This window comes from Atta cephalotes, assembly GCF_000143395.1.
Source record: "Atta cephalotes unplaced genomic scaffold scaffold00004, whole genome shotgun sequence".
Lineage (NCBI taxonomy): Eukaryota > Metazoa > Arthropoda > Insecta > Hymenoptera > Formicidae > Atta > Atta cephalotes.
The window spans coordinates 8,544,865-8,559,278 of record NW_012130068.1 but is presented as its reverse complement, the minus strand read 5'-3'; the positions used below and the strand labels follow the sequence as shown (position 1 = coordinate 8,559,278).

Here is a 14,414-nt window from a genome sequence, read left to right as displayed (position 1 = left end):
AAGAAATGCGAAGGAATTAACCAAGGCAGGTAGAAAATATATATAGTTTATTGATATCCCCAATTGAAGACGACGTGCATTCCACATCTACGCATGCGTGAAAAAAATTTGTGGATACAAAAATTTTGATTATTACTAATCTGATTTGTATACGCGATCGTTTAATCGTCTGCTCGAAAATTTTACGTTTCTTTCCGTCGTGACACCTCACCTTAGTAACTCTAATTACGTAATTGAGTGGTGGGATCCGTAAGAGGAACGTAAGAGACTTGCATCAGCTTCTTCTTTGTGATCGCGCCGTCTGTGCTCTTGTCCACCTGCAGCAGATCTTGTAACCTTTGGAAACCTTTTATGGCCACGACTGGGCAGATTAGTCGACCTCCGGGAGCTAGTTGGTCAATCAGCTACAAAAATTACATCGTTTATACATGTATTCTACATGTATTCTACAGCTATGTTCCATTATTTATTGCGAGTACTGAAAACGTATAGTGTACAGCGTTTACAATATAATTTTTAATGCATAAAGATAGGAGCATACAAAAATTTAATGCATAAAAAAATGAATCAAAGTCCTTCATTTCTTTTCTTTCCATGAAATAAAAAAACTTTGAGTGGTTAATTCTTTTTTGCTTTATGCATTGTACACGTGAAGAATAGAGAGGAGAACTAGGCTTTCAGAAAATGTGACCAAAATCAAATTTCTGAATTAATATTGGCACCAACGAGATACTATTAAAGACTGTCGAAGATCCTGAGCAAATTTTCGTCAATAAGACCTCGGGAGGTTCAGGAATAATTGAAGACCGGAAAATCGCTATAAATAATTATAAACGATTCTAAGGAAGATGTCGCAAATCAATTTGAGGTATCTCAAAAATTGGCTAAGTTACGTAACTTATTTAGCGTAAATTTTTTGTAATTTTTAAACGGCTCAACTACAAATGACAGAAAATCACTACAAACACAATTCTGAATCAAAATATATTAACAATCTTTTTACCTTAAAGTCATTGACTTTGATGAGTCATTTTTAAAAATTATATATTTTTTAATATGTGGAATTACAAACGAAATACTATCCTTTTTTTTATAAAAAATTTAATTTATAAAAAGTCAGAATTTAATTTAGAAAATGTCAGGTTCACAAAGTTATTAAGTCGAATATGAAAAGAATATTTGATTGTAAATAATCAATTTAATCACAATCACTTATAACTATGTATACGGCTATCGTAGAATAGACGTTACATTTTAAAATCTCACTATACACGCCGCTTAAGTCTAGGCCACAATCTTGCTTTAAGAGGCTGTAAGCTGTAAAAAACCAATCATAGTTGATTATTTTTTTCATATTCGACTGTGATTGACAATTTATTACAACTTTATAATTTATAGCCTTTTAAAGCAAAAAATTTAGACTCATGAACGTACTCGTGAACAGTACTCGTAATGAATAATGGAACGCAACTCTATTCTTTTTTTTCTTAGACAGCATATTAATGGTTCATCGTTCATGCTCACCGTCTCCGGTAAAGTTTCGGCCGCTGCTCCAACGTGTATAGCGTTGTAAGGGCCGTCAGCAGGATGTCCCAATCTGCCGTCTCCCACTAGGCGCATTCATAATGACCTGTTGTTAGTCGGCAGTCTTTATCTTTTACCTTTACAGCAAAGCCACACAGTTGGTGGACAGTGTTCCGTTCGACTCTTCACGGCAACGTACATACCTACTCCACGTGGATAGATCACGGGTTTCTTTTATTCGGACTATGCATACATGTAATACTTCTTGAACGTTTTCTCTCATCGTGCAATGAGCTTTGCACGAAAATTCATGATAATCAGACGTAAAGGAAAGGCATAACATTGACGAGAGAAGGAGCTTCGACTGTCTGAGTGAAAGGACTACTAGGGACAATAACAGAAGGGACTGTAACATTAACGGAGTACCGAGAACTTACCCACAAATTTGATGCGGTCTTCCTTGAGGAAGTGCGAATTGTCCTCGCGAACGTTCCTAGTGGAGATCTCTATGAGTTCGGGAATATGCTCGATGCCTACTACGCGTCCGCCTGAGCCTACTAGGAACGCCATGCAGGCAGATAGATAACCCGAGCCTGAGCCGACGTCAAGTGCCTTGGCGCCGTCGAAGAGTTGATCAGAGAGGATAGACAATGCGTACGCATGCTGCAAGAAATATGGACATAATTTATCAAACCATTACCAAATAGATTAAATCTTAAGAAATATATATCATCTTCAATGATAATTTTCTGTGCGATACGTTAATATCTTTGTTTGAAAAGTCTGCAGTCATCAAATATATGTTTAACACAAAATAACATAAAAATAAAATAAAAGGTTACACTTTGATAACCCCATTTCAAGTCATATTCCTGGTCAATGATAAATAAACAAAATCCTATTAACATCTTTCTATATAGATATTCATTTATAATATTTAAGTGTGTGATTAACTTTACTTAACAAATTAGAAAGGAATCGACGCCAAGCAGCATCACAAATTTGTTCTCAGTTTTATGTTTAATTTGAAATTACGTAAGAATTATATTAATAGTTTATATTATGCGTTTAAATTATTAATTATATATTTTCTTAAACATTCTAGTAAATGCCCAAAATAAAAGTAACATAACATCAATTATATAATTTTATACTTTTTAAACAATGAAACTATTATGTGCAACATTTGCGTTAAATTTATTGCTGAATGTGAAGTTATAACAATGATGTTATCTTACTTCGTTTACTAGAATGTTTAAACAGTTGTGAAATATATTTCTTGTATTTGTATCACACTTTGTGTAAACAAGTAAACGCTACGATAAGTCATTGAATCATGTAAACAAGTAAATGTTGAAATGAACCATTTTATTCATTATATAAACATGTATTTTATTAACTTAATATTATTCAATGTAAAATTATAATATTAATATTATGTTATTTTTAGTTAGCGTTTACTAAGATATTTTCACAGCTATATATTTTTTCTATTTATATCATATTTTATATAAGCAAAATGATCCATACAAACTTATTCATACAAATATCAGCTTCATAGGACATAAAACAGGTAAAATATACATTTACCATATGCGGTGCACTGATAGTCACGTTGTAACCAATTCTTCTGGGACGATCGAGGTAAGGATCCGGTTCGTGGCAGTATTTTGCTCTGTCAACAGCGAGCATAGCGGCTTCTGCTCTGTCCGTTGCCAGTATACCAGCATCTGCGAATAATCTGTCCCTAATTGCCGTACAAAGCGAACAATTGTAATTCTAACGAATAATAGATTTCGGTGCAATAATTAAATCCGTCCTTCCTATGCATCGATCCTACGACGATCGCAGGGGTCATTTACCTTTCAGCTTCGTCACCATCTCTTGGTTTGTAGTGCCATTGCAGTGCCATGCCATGCTTCGCAGGCTGTCCCTTGCAATCCACCGGGAAGAGCCTCGTATTGCAGCCGAGAAAATCTGCCTTACATCATAAAACAATACACAGATGATCATGAATGACAACAGAGACGACGCATGACGATGTTTGCCGATGATCGATTTTATTCAGGCCGCTTAATTTCTGGCGACAATAAACGCTCAACGAAAAATATTTGAAAAAAGCGGCGGATAAAAAAAACGTACCTTGAAAATTTCAGGGCAGCCTCATTTATCGCGAAACGTCCTCATCAGTCCTCATTCCTCCTCTCGTGCCTAATATGGCCGTGATGACACAAGTGGCGACCTTAAGGGAGAATCGTTGGTGAGAGAAGCAGCAGGGAAAGGAGGGAATTAAACAGCTGATGCGGTGGCTATCGATTTGCCTCTCGCCCGCGAAATTGGAACGCGGATTTAAATTTGCGAACCTTTCCAAAACGCGTTAAATTCCGAAATGAAGATTTTTATAATTGTAAATATATTAACGTGAGATAAGTTATTGATGTCAGCTTTCTTAGAATTCGCGGGGAAACAGCCGGCGGATGAAGAGAGGAGGAAACTCAAGAATCGTCAATACAATATTAACTCTTAATAATACACGTTTTAGCACCCTTAATATACACGCTCATTCGTGTCTTGGCTTAATTTTCATTACTTTTACTAAGTATATATATATATATATATATATATATAAATTATTAAACAATTTTTATATATATTTTGACATCTTTAGAAAGTATTTGTGCAGGTATAGTCATAACAAATTATAGATAAATTATTGTAACTAAATATAATTAACGAAAAATGCACTATTTCATATAAATATATAAAATAAAAATATTTAAAGGAAAAGTATGGTTCAGTATCTTAAAATTGATATTCCAATAAACTATAAGAAAAAAAAATAATTCAAATATCGGCTGTCCAAAAAGTTTAGTTATCGAGTAATTTGAAAAAGATGTTTTTTTTTAATATGCATGATCGAATAACTATAAATTAAAGATATATTGCATTTACATTTTAAAACAATGGATTTTATTATTACTGTCGTATTAAAAAAACTTATAATTTATTAGAAAAATGTTCTTTATAACATTACAAACAACATTTAAAACAAAGATAACACTCGCATTTATTAAGGACAAATATGTTGGTTTAGGGTTAAATTCTTTTTTAATAATTCGCGAAATATTCTCGCAATACAACCGAGAATTAGTTGAAAATAAAGAAAAAATAAAAATTTTTTATTTACAGAAAATGTACACTCTGTACACATCTTGGGTCATTTGTGACTCAGAGATGAACTTCGAAGTTATGCCAGTTAAAGGATACGCACGAATTGAGGCAGATAACGCACAAAACTTGTTCTTTAGATGCCAAATTTTTTTTTAAAGTAGAAAAAAAGACCAGAAATTTGGTAAATGTAACAAAAAATCTGGATTGTTTATTTTCCATCAGAATTCCAGTTAATTTAATTCAACATTTTTCTCCATATACATTTTATTTTGCTAATTTTATTTATGTGTAGCTATATACACTACAACATGTATGTCTAATAAAATCTTTACGATGTCTCCTATATGTCTTTTCGACATGCACGTTATCTAATTGTAAATAGTGTTAATGTAGGATAAAATTTGTTATAAGATGAAATTCTATAATTTGCTATGAAAAAGGAGATTTTTAATATAAAATCAATTCAAAAAAATGATCCGATAGACAATCTTAAAGTTTTATATTATAGAAAAAAATATAAATATCAAATTTTATATTTAAGCTCTCGCCTCCAAATCTGATTTTGAGTGACGTCAAGATTTCATCAGATTAATAAGGTAATAATAGTATAACTTTTCGAGATATCACCTTTATAAGCGAATTTACCTCCGTTTTCAGTTAACCGACCAATCAACATTGAAGTGGCTGAAAATTTAATTCGATTCCTCATATTATTTTGCAGAAAAAACATACTTCATTTTTTTTCATGTGGTTGTTGATGGAGACGTTACAAGGCACTAAGCAGATACGCTCCAGCGTAGGAGTTTGAAGGTAAACCGCTCACCTCTAGGACGATTTTACATATATGATAAAATCATAATGATCAATTAGATGTTTAAAACGAACATTGGACGCGATTTTAATTACATTCAGCAACAATGACTCGGGAATTTCGTTCTCCAATGTTCTTCAAACATCTAATCAATTCTTTACGATTGGCTTTAACACGTATCGAACGCGTTGTATCGACGCGCAGGATCTGCATTGAAAGATAATTTCGGCGAATCTTTAATAAAAAAAATAAAATAAAATAAATTTTTAAGGAAAATATTCTCGAATGGAAGAGATTACAAGGAAACCTCGAATACTTACAGGACGCGTTTCACTTAACGTTCGCAACGTTTGCGAGCATCATTTCATCCTTATCGTTTTAAATATTAAACAAGGATGAAATGATGGTCGCGGCGAACGTTAGTGGAATGCACCTACGTCACCGCTTGATATTAAAAATTGCACGTATTATTATTACGCAACAAACGCAAACATAGCAACACAATTCCACATTAAAATTAGCTTGCTACAAATCATAATTTTATCAATTTTAGTCATAATTTTATCAATTAATCACAGTGTTGGATAGCAGTGGTAAATTAAGTCTTTCTCAGCGAGATGCTATGGCAATAAATCATGGCGGTACATTCTCGCTTGCACAATGATTTATATAATAAGAGACATAAGATAAAGGAAATTTCTTCTCCAGCGAATCCATTTCTCTGTGTAAAAGAATAAAATTTCACATCATGATACCCGTTAAGCATATATAATAAATCAACAATGGTATCTCTTGATATCTTTAAAAAGAATTTTTAATTATAACAATTCGATGTCAATGTCTATCTACCTTACATAGCCCGTATAAATTATGCATAATAGATAATAAATGCTATGGATAAAATAGAATCATATATTCTATTCTATTGTATGATATAAAAGTAATAAATATAAATATGAAGGCTATAGGAGTCAATGCTTTTAAATATGCATAATAATTTTAATAATAAATTAATACAAAAAAATTAGATTAAAAAATTGGAACGTTTTAGCTCAACTTTGAGCCATCTTCAGCCTATAAACATAATCACTTTAAACAAGCCGTTAATTTTAAATATTGTATCGCAAATCAATAACTTCAAATTTTCAAATCTCCAAAAAAAATAGAATCTAAAATTTAAGTAAAAAAACATATTTTTTTAAACCTGAAGTACGATCTCAAGAAATCATAGTTATTTCATTGAGACTGCATAAATTTTAATATTATCTAAGATCAAATTTAAGATCGGATTGTTCATAATTCAATAGATTAATATAAAATTTTATTTGAATTTAATTAATATAAAATCTTATTTAAGATTAAGATTGTCCAATAATAAAATGATAAAATGGTTCTACGTTATAGCACAAGAAGTGGATATTTATTAAAATTTATTTAGACACGTATCTTTGACATTTTTGGAGTCTTTAATATTTGTGAGGCTAAGATTTCAGGTTACATCGATTACATCTATCAAAATTTAATACTCTTCTTTAAGTCGATAGATCTGATAAATGAATATTTGCTGTGTACACAGAATACATGTGTGCCTATTATTTACGTGTTTTCATTAACGAATGACATCTAGATAAGAATGCCCCTTCTTGGCAAGAATTTTTTCGTAAATAGTGATCGTTATAAACCGAATTACAGTTCGTATACAGCATATTGAATTACGCTCGTCGAGTGTAAAACAAGCATTCTGTTTATATCAATGCATTGGTACTTCATAAATTTTATTCCTAGTCAACTCTTGGCTCGAAGCCGACAATAATTACGGAATTATTAGTGCGGTCGTTCTTATTTGAAAAAACGTGCAAACAATGGAGAAGTGCGAAAATCTGAAGGAGCCAGTGAAGGAGTCAGGGAAGTTGCGGCAATTCCTTGCCACGATAATCAGTAAGTTGGAAAGAAGAAAGAACCTCTTTTCTCGATTCTTTCTCAAGGAGCAGAAGAGATATACGCATACGATGACTTCAATCGAAGGAGAGAAACTTCCTTAAGTACTAATTCTCCAAGTAGTAGTTCTCCATTGATGGATATAGCAGCACTTAAAAATAGAGAAGAATTGTAAACAGAACATATGAAAATAAAAAAGATCAATATTTTTAAGCAATTGATATTTAGTGATGCAAGTGTGATTATTCTAAGAAATTATTCTAAATTACTCTAAAAATTAAATTATTCTTTTCTTTTTTTTCGGCATTATATCAATGATACTTAAAATGACATTTAATACAGATTATAATGTATTAAAGAATACAATATGTTTATTACAATTAGTTTCTATTAAATCGTCAAAAGTCTTATTTATTCCGTCGCAAGTCATATTTATATAGTGATATATATTTGCAGTAAATCAGTTGGCGTTGTCTTACGGAATCGTGATAGGATGGCCATCACCGTCAGCGCAACTGTTGCAAAGTCCTTCATCGCCCGTGGGAAACCCTATGACTGATAACGGCGTATCCTGGTTGACTGGCATTTTGTGTCTAAGTGGTACTTTCGTGGCTGTGCTAACATCGATGATACCAGACAAGTTTAGTCGGAAGAGATTGGGCTACATATTAGTGGTGCCAATAATTATCGCCTGGTTGTTGATCATGTTTGCTACCGAGCACATGTATATCTATGTGTCGAGGGGTCTGAGTGGCATCAGTGGCGCTGCTACGTTCTTCGTCGTACCAAATTACGTGTCAGAAATTTCATGCGACAGTATTCGTGGCATGTTGGCAAGTATCTTGATACTTTCCGTGAATACTGGGATACTAGTGGCTTACATCCTGGGTGGCATAATGTCCTTCCGTGCCTTGCCCGTAGCTGTTATAGCGTTAATTCTTTTGTATCTTATCACTTTCGTCTTCATGCCGGAGTCGCCGTTATATCTGGTGCGTCGAAATCGTACGCACGAAGCGATTAGGTAAAAAAAAATGAAATAAACAAATATTCTCCTTAAAAGCAAAAATACGTTGCAATTTGTTGTTTTAGAGCCTTGAAGTGGTTGAAAGCTGGAAACAATCTGGAAGCAGAACGTACGTTGTCGCATATACAATTGCAAATCAAGGAGACCGCATCCATAAAGTCTGCCAAGTTTTCAGATTTGGTTAGAGACAAAGCAACGATTAAAGGACTCATAATTATTGTGGGTCTGTTCATCGGTCAACAACTTTGTGGCATTTTTGCGATGGTAATTATCAATGATACATAGCTTATGGATTCAGACATTTAATGCAACATTATTAATGCTTACAAATCCTTCAAGTTTGCTTTCTTTCTAAAATGTACCTGGCCCGGGAACTTTTTCTTATAAAAAAAAAATAATAAAATTTTAATCATTATCAGATGTTAGTACAAGATTTCATTAATCACATCTTGTACTGATATCCGATTAAAATTTTATTAGGCTTTTTTTATAAATTAAAATACAAAATGTCACCGGAAACTTTTCCACTGTATAAGTTGAATAGTACGTTCATTGACAAAACTTCTACGATTTCAATTTATTTCATTTTATTTCAAATGTTTTATTTTTACAAAATGACAAACTGAATTTTCGACTTTTTCTAGATCAGTAACACGGAAATGATTTTCAAAATGTCCGACAGTTCGTTATCACCGAATATGTCATCTATCATTGTAGCGATTATACAGGTCTTTGGATCGTGGTTAGCGACATTATTAGTGGAACGCGCTGGCAGACGGCCCTTGATTCTTCTATCCTGTGCAGGAATGACCGTGTGTCATTGTATGATAGGTGCATTTTATTATCTTCAGAACTTGCAATATGAAGTGTCCGCTTATTCTTGGATACCGGTGGTAACATTATCTGCCTACATGATATTATTTTCTTTGGGAATGGGAAACGGACCTGTCGTAGTAATGTCTGAGATATTCAGCCGTGACGTAACCAGCATGGCCTCGGCCATAGGTATCTCTGTAAGTTGGATATCTGCATTCATCATGACGAAAAGCTTCACGGATTTCATTACTTTGTTAGGCTTGCATGGTTGCTTCTTTCTCCTCGCTACTTTCTGCGTATGCAATTTTTTGTTTTGCTTCATATTACTACCAGAGACCAAAGGACAGTTACGCGAAGATATTGTAGATGAACTTAATGGCGTGCGATGTACAAATAAGAACGATATTAAACATATCATTGGATCAGATTCAGTTCACGCGGCGCATGTGTGAAAATGTTATCTACGTTCAAGGGATCTGAAAACTAATAATACTATAGTGAAGAAATTTATAAAATGTCTCCATAATTTAATGTTGTACATAATTGTGTACAAAAGTTTACATGTTGTCAGTGTCTCAAAATTTTTCCTTTACTAATAATGTGTAGTACTTGTAATAATTTTAGTTGTTTAATCCTTACATTCCATTTCATATTTCCAAATTTATTCGTTACTTAAAATTTGGAATTTGCTCAAGTATTTTATATGTGTTTATTATAAAAATTATCTAGCTTATTCTTTGTACGACTCTTGAACATGTAATATACATGAGCAAATATTCCAAACTTTACGTAATGAATAAACGACCTCCGGTCAAAGTCAGACTGATTATACTTTATTAATATGACATGTATTGCGAAAAATAATTGAGTAAATATGTAAGTCGCTTCGTACAATTAAAGGGAGTCTCGCGTTATTTACTTTTAATCGATTCACTGCTTCTTCTGACATTTTATTTTTTAGTAACATAAAATTTATCGTATTAAGTTTGCATTGTATATAACATAATCTCATAATATCTCATATCTTATCTTGCAAGTGTGTTTTATAAAAATGAAAAATATTGATACATGTCAAAAATATTGATACATGATACACATATATGGCACGCAGATATAGCAGAACTGACATTAATGAAGATATTACAATAATAAGATTAAAAAAATGAAGATATAAGAAAAATTGATATATGAATGTTGATTGACTGGTTTTAATAGAATAGAACTATTTAAAATTAAGTTATTAAAAATAAACAGATATTAAATAAAAAATATGTACGTACATAATTCTACAATTACTTATTTTAAGTGATGCTGAAAATGTATTTATTGTGTACATTAAATAGTATTAATAAAATTTATTTAATTAATATTAATTATGATAGGATCAAAATTTTTATGTAAAATAGAATAAAACTTTTTATTTACAATTAAAATTATATGAATATGTGTATGCACAAATATACATTTATACTTAAGTAGATTACAAAATATGCATTTCTCATTTACATCTGTAATAAAATATGTATAAATAAAGATTCTAAAATTATATATAAACTGCAAACTAATGCCTTATAAATATTACTAATTTAATTACTAAATTAATTTGATAATATTTAATTTTCTATGCGTATTTAAAAAATACGTTAGACATAAACTAACAGACAAAAGATTATATCACTTTCCATAAATAAATATTATCAATCATCAATCGTTCTTTTGCGCACGTTCTTGTTACCAATTTTTCTTTTTTTAAAAGTAGTGGCTGTTTCTTCATCATCACTGTTACCTGTATTAATTTGTATAACAGTTTTTTCTTTAAAAGTTCTTTGTAATGGCGGTGGCTCTATCTTTGTAAATATGGGCAGCTGTATTTGTTTTTGTTGTTTTGGCAATTGAAGATCCAATGGTTTCTTCTTGCTAAAATTAAACGTTTTGCATTTATCTTAAGACTATGTAAAAAATAATATAGAAAATTAATTAATCTTTAAGTAATTTGATTCTACTATAATACAATAAAACAGTATATTTGTATATAATAAAGTTATGCATATATGTATACATACAATAATATTTTACTACTAAATAATTGTACATTAATCAGCCAATTGATATAGCTCAATTTCTAGCAATTTTCATTCACAATCCGTGAAAACTTACGCATCTTTACTCAAGAATTAATAATAAGACTTGTTGCCGCGACAAATTTTTGTGAAAAATATTTTAACCCATTTTGGTAATCAAAATAATATAGTGGAATAAGTGGAATAAGTATAAAATATTTACGTTGTTTCCACGATTTGCCAGGATCCGTAAGGTTGCGGTCTCTCAGGTACACTGTAGTCTCGCCAGTAAGGTCGTTCTTCTTCAATCGCCTTCTTTATTTCCATGCTTTCTTCAGCATTTTGGACATCATCGTTTTCAACTGATCGTTTCCTGAACTCTTTCATCTTCTCTCTCTCGACGTTGGCCCGTTGCTCCTCAAGAATATCTGCCTTCTTATCCGCTTCCTCCTTATCCAATTGTTCCATGAGCTCTCTCTGGATCACCTCTTCTGTCGCCTCTTCTTCTTGCTCCATAAAAGTCATGTAGCCTTCTTCCGGAGGCTCCCAAACCGATTCTAATGTACATCAAATATTTATGGAATGTTCGATAACAGGTACCTCGCATGAGATTTATTTACGATTCATAATATACTTAATCTTAATCAAAGTAAAGCTTATTAAACTTATAAATTCAATATCATGTTAATAAAAAGAATAAAAGGAGCAAGCCTAAGCTGCGTTCGGGGAACGCGCTATCAGCGTTATTTTGTCATATTTTTGTTTGCTTGTTTCACGTCTAATAGACGATGAAGATAGAATGATACAAATAACACTAATAGCGTCTCTCCCATAATCATAATTTCATCAACAAAAATTTAAAAATCTTACATTTTAAATGCTATTTGAGAGACATAGTTTTTGACGAAGACAACATATAGTAATGTAATGTAAAATATATAGTTATGTAAATTATAAATAATAAATTAAAAAAACATACAAATGTGAAAATTATATTATTTCAAATAAGAAACAAATATAAGAATTGCTGTTACCACATCTGCAAGAAAAATGAAATGTTAACATATTATAATTACTGTCTGACGAAAAAAGATATCCAAAAGGCAGACGTGCAAAAAAATCAAAAAAATCGACGAAGGTACACCCACCGTTCGTTTCAATGTGCCAATAGTAAGTGTATCCTTCGGGACTGCGAGCCTCATACCACAGTTTTCTGACGGGTGCGGTCGGATGATCATCCTCCTGAGTCTTTTTCCCCTTTCCCTTCATCTTCCCCGATTTACTCTTCCCCGGAGTCCTGTTCTCGCCGCTGTGCTGCTGCTGGACTCGTGGAAACGACGGCGCGCCTTTTGATAAAGTTGCCGGGTCACAAGGATCCATTTTTGGCAAGAACTGGAAAAGTTTCAGTTAAAAAGTTCACTTCGCATTGATGAACCATGTTCTAATTTTTTTATAGAAAATAATAGACGTATGCATAATCAAAGGTGCAGCAAGTAATCCGACTTTTACTCCAGATCTTATAAATAAACAAGTGAATACTTGTTTTGTTTAATGATGTCATATTTTAATTATGTTTCAATCATTAAATAATTAAAAAGATCAATTTGAATTTATGCACCTGTTCACTATTGTTTTTGAATCTTGGAACCGTTTCTAGAGCGGCTGACGGTATACGGTTGCAATTTTGAGACATCTAGAAATACATATATTATATCACACTAAACACTGAATTAAAAATATGTACAATAGAGGAATGATATTTTTTTTCTACGGGAAAAAGGAATAATTATATATTTTTTCTAAATTTTGATATTTTAACGTAGAAAACAAAAATTATTCCTTTTTAAAAGTATTACATCTAATATTATTATTTTTCTTGACAATAATTTCTAAAATTAAGAGATTAATTTTAAGTAAGTATAACTTACTTCTTTTGTTTCTATCCTATCCAGTTTCTCTTTAATGATTCTCTGAGCAGTCATATCTCGCGTGTTATTCTCAACATCCTTCAAGTACGCAGCCATAGCCGCCTAGTCCAAAAAAAGAATGATTATTTATCATCAGTATTTTCATGTCTTAATCAACATCTATATATAATCATACATTTTCCATTTTCTTGAGATCATCTTCGAATTTTTTATTCTGTTTTGCCTGTTTGGCGCTATTCTTGTGGATCTCCTTGAGCCGCTTACTGACATTTTCCTTGTGCTTCTTGCCGCCTTCATGGAAGTCGATACTCGGTTTATTATCGGCGATCCAGCACTTGCAGAAGTCACAGAACTTGCGTCCTTGGGACTTCCAATAATCCGCCCTGCAATCCGTTATCACAGCTAGAGTGACCCCATATAAATATCTACGACATTATACAGAATCGACGCATCGGCAAAATTTGTCAAGTTACAAGTGAATTTAAATATATTATAAATATATGTACAGTATTCTCTCTCTAGTGCTAAATTTGTACAACAAACAATGTTCTTGAATTTCAGTTTCTTCTACGAAGTTCCAGATACCTAAAATAAAGTGTCTTATTATATAATCTCGTTGTGTAAGATATGTATTTTTATAAATCCCAAACTAAAATGCACGCGAGTCAGAATAGTCGAAAAAGTTCTATTCTCGACGCTATCGATCGACAAAGTGAATAATTCATTCGATTGTGGTTTGGGCTGTCTTCCCGGAGCAATTATTGGAGAAAATGCGGACGATGTTGCCCGTGTGACCTAGGAGAAATGTTTTCTCCCTTTCGGGATGAGAACAAATTAGTTGGTAATTAGTCTCCGACCTACGCAGCCTTGAGCGTCATTCGACCTTCGCGTCCCAGTTGCGACTAAAGGAGTTGCGACGAAAGGAAATTCCTAGGAAGGGCTTAATGAAAGCTCGACATATTGCCAAGTATTGCGACAGATGGAAACTAAAGAAAAAACATGTGCATGCTTTGAGTTTTGCATCTCATCTTATCTTTTCGTGATTTAAATAGAACAGTGGAAATAAAATAAATAAGAACGAAGTGCAATAAATAATTTACATAATAAGGGAAAATGAATAAACGAGCAAATACGAGATTTTT

General features: G+C 32.3%; 3 protein-coding genes across 3 annotated transcripts; 1 reads left to right on the top strand and 2 right to left on the bottom strand.

The window, feature by feature from the left end:
• Positions 1 to 221: 221 nt before the first annotated feature.
• Positions 222 to 3,444, bottom strand: LOC105626069 (protein-L-isoaspartate(D-aspartate) O-methyltransferase-like). Its single transcript, XM_012207380.1, has 5 exons — positions 3,387 to 3,444; positions 3,115 to 3,254; positions 1,962 to 2,187; positions 1,525 to 1,610; positions 222 to 404 (listed from the first exon to the last, which is right to left on the bottom strand). Exons 1-5 carry the CDS (start codon positions 3,439 to 3,441, stop codon positions 222 to 224), a joined length of 690 nt encoding a protein of 229 aa, XP_012062770.1. The 5' UTR covers positions 3,442 to 3,444.
• A 3,924-nt stretch (positions 3,445 to 7,368) lies between these two features.
• LOC105626068 (facilitated trehalose transporter Tret1-like) lies at positions 7,369 to 9,736 on the top strand. Its single transcript, XM_012207379.1, has 4 exons — positions 7,369 to 7,444; positions 7,901 to 8,465; positions 8,534 to 8,732; positions 9,113 to 9,736. The coding sequence occupies exons 1-4, from the start codon at positions 7,369 to 7,371 to the stop codon at positions 9,734 to 9,736; spliced, it is 1,464 nt and encodes a 487-aa protein (XP_012062769.1).
• Positions 9,737 to 10,981: 1,245 nt separating this feature from the next.
• On the bottom strand, positions 10,982 to 14,150 carry LOC105626209 (WW domain-binding protein 4). The gene is made up of 7 exons (XM_012207514.1): positions 14,134 to 14,150; positions 13,448 to 13,697; positions 13,273 to 13,374; positions 12,963 to 13,037; positions 12,493 to 12,736; positions 11,568 to 11,901; positions 10,982 to 11,201 (listed from the first exon to the last, which is right to left on the bottom strand). Exons 1-7 carry the CDS (start codon positions 14,148 to 14,150, stop codon positions 10,982 to 10,984), a joined length of 1,242 nt encoding a protein of 413 aa, XP_012062904.1.
• Positions 14,151 to 14,414: the final 264 nt, after the last annotated feature.

Bases quoted from the DNA above. Each gene is read 5' to 3' on its own strand.
- LOC105626069 (XM_012207380.1), bottom strand. From the start codon at position 3,441: ATGGCATGGCACTGCAATGGCACTACAAACCAAGAGATGGTGACGAAG. The intron at 3,255-3,386 runs GTAAATGACCCC...GATTATTCGCAG, and splicing joins GATGGTGACGAAGCTGAAAG to ATGCTGGTATACTGGCAACG. The intron at 405-1,524 runs GTGAGCATGAAC...TAATTTTTGTAG, and splicing joins CCGAAACTTTACCGGAGACG to CTGATTGACCAACTAGCTCC.
- LOC105626068 (XM_012207379.1), top strand. From the start codon at position 7,369: ATGGAGAAGTGCGAAAATCTGAAGGAGCCAGTGAAGGAGTCAGGGAAG. The intron at 7,445-7,900 runs GTAAGTTGGAAA...ATATATTTGCAG, and splicing joins ATTCCTTGCCACGATAATCA to TAAATCAGTTGGCGTTGTCT. The intron at 8,466-8,533 runs GTAAAAAAAAAT...TTGTTGTTTTAG, and splicing joins CGTACGCACGAAGCGATTAG to AGCCTTGAAGTGGTTGAAAG.
- LOC105626209 (XM_012207514.1), bottom strand. The intron at 11,902-12,492 runs GTGGGTGTACCT...GATGTACATTAG, and splicing joins TTGGCACATTGAAACGAACG to AATCGGTTTGGGAGCCTCCG. The intron at 11,202-11,567 runs GTAAATATTTTA...GTTTAATTTTAG, and splicing joins TGGCAAATCGTGGAAACAAC to CAAGAAGAAACCATTGGATC.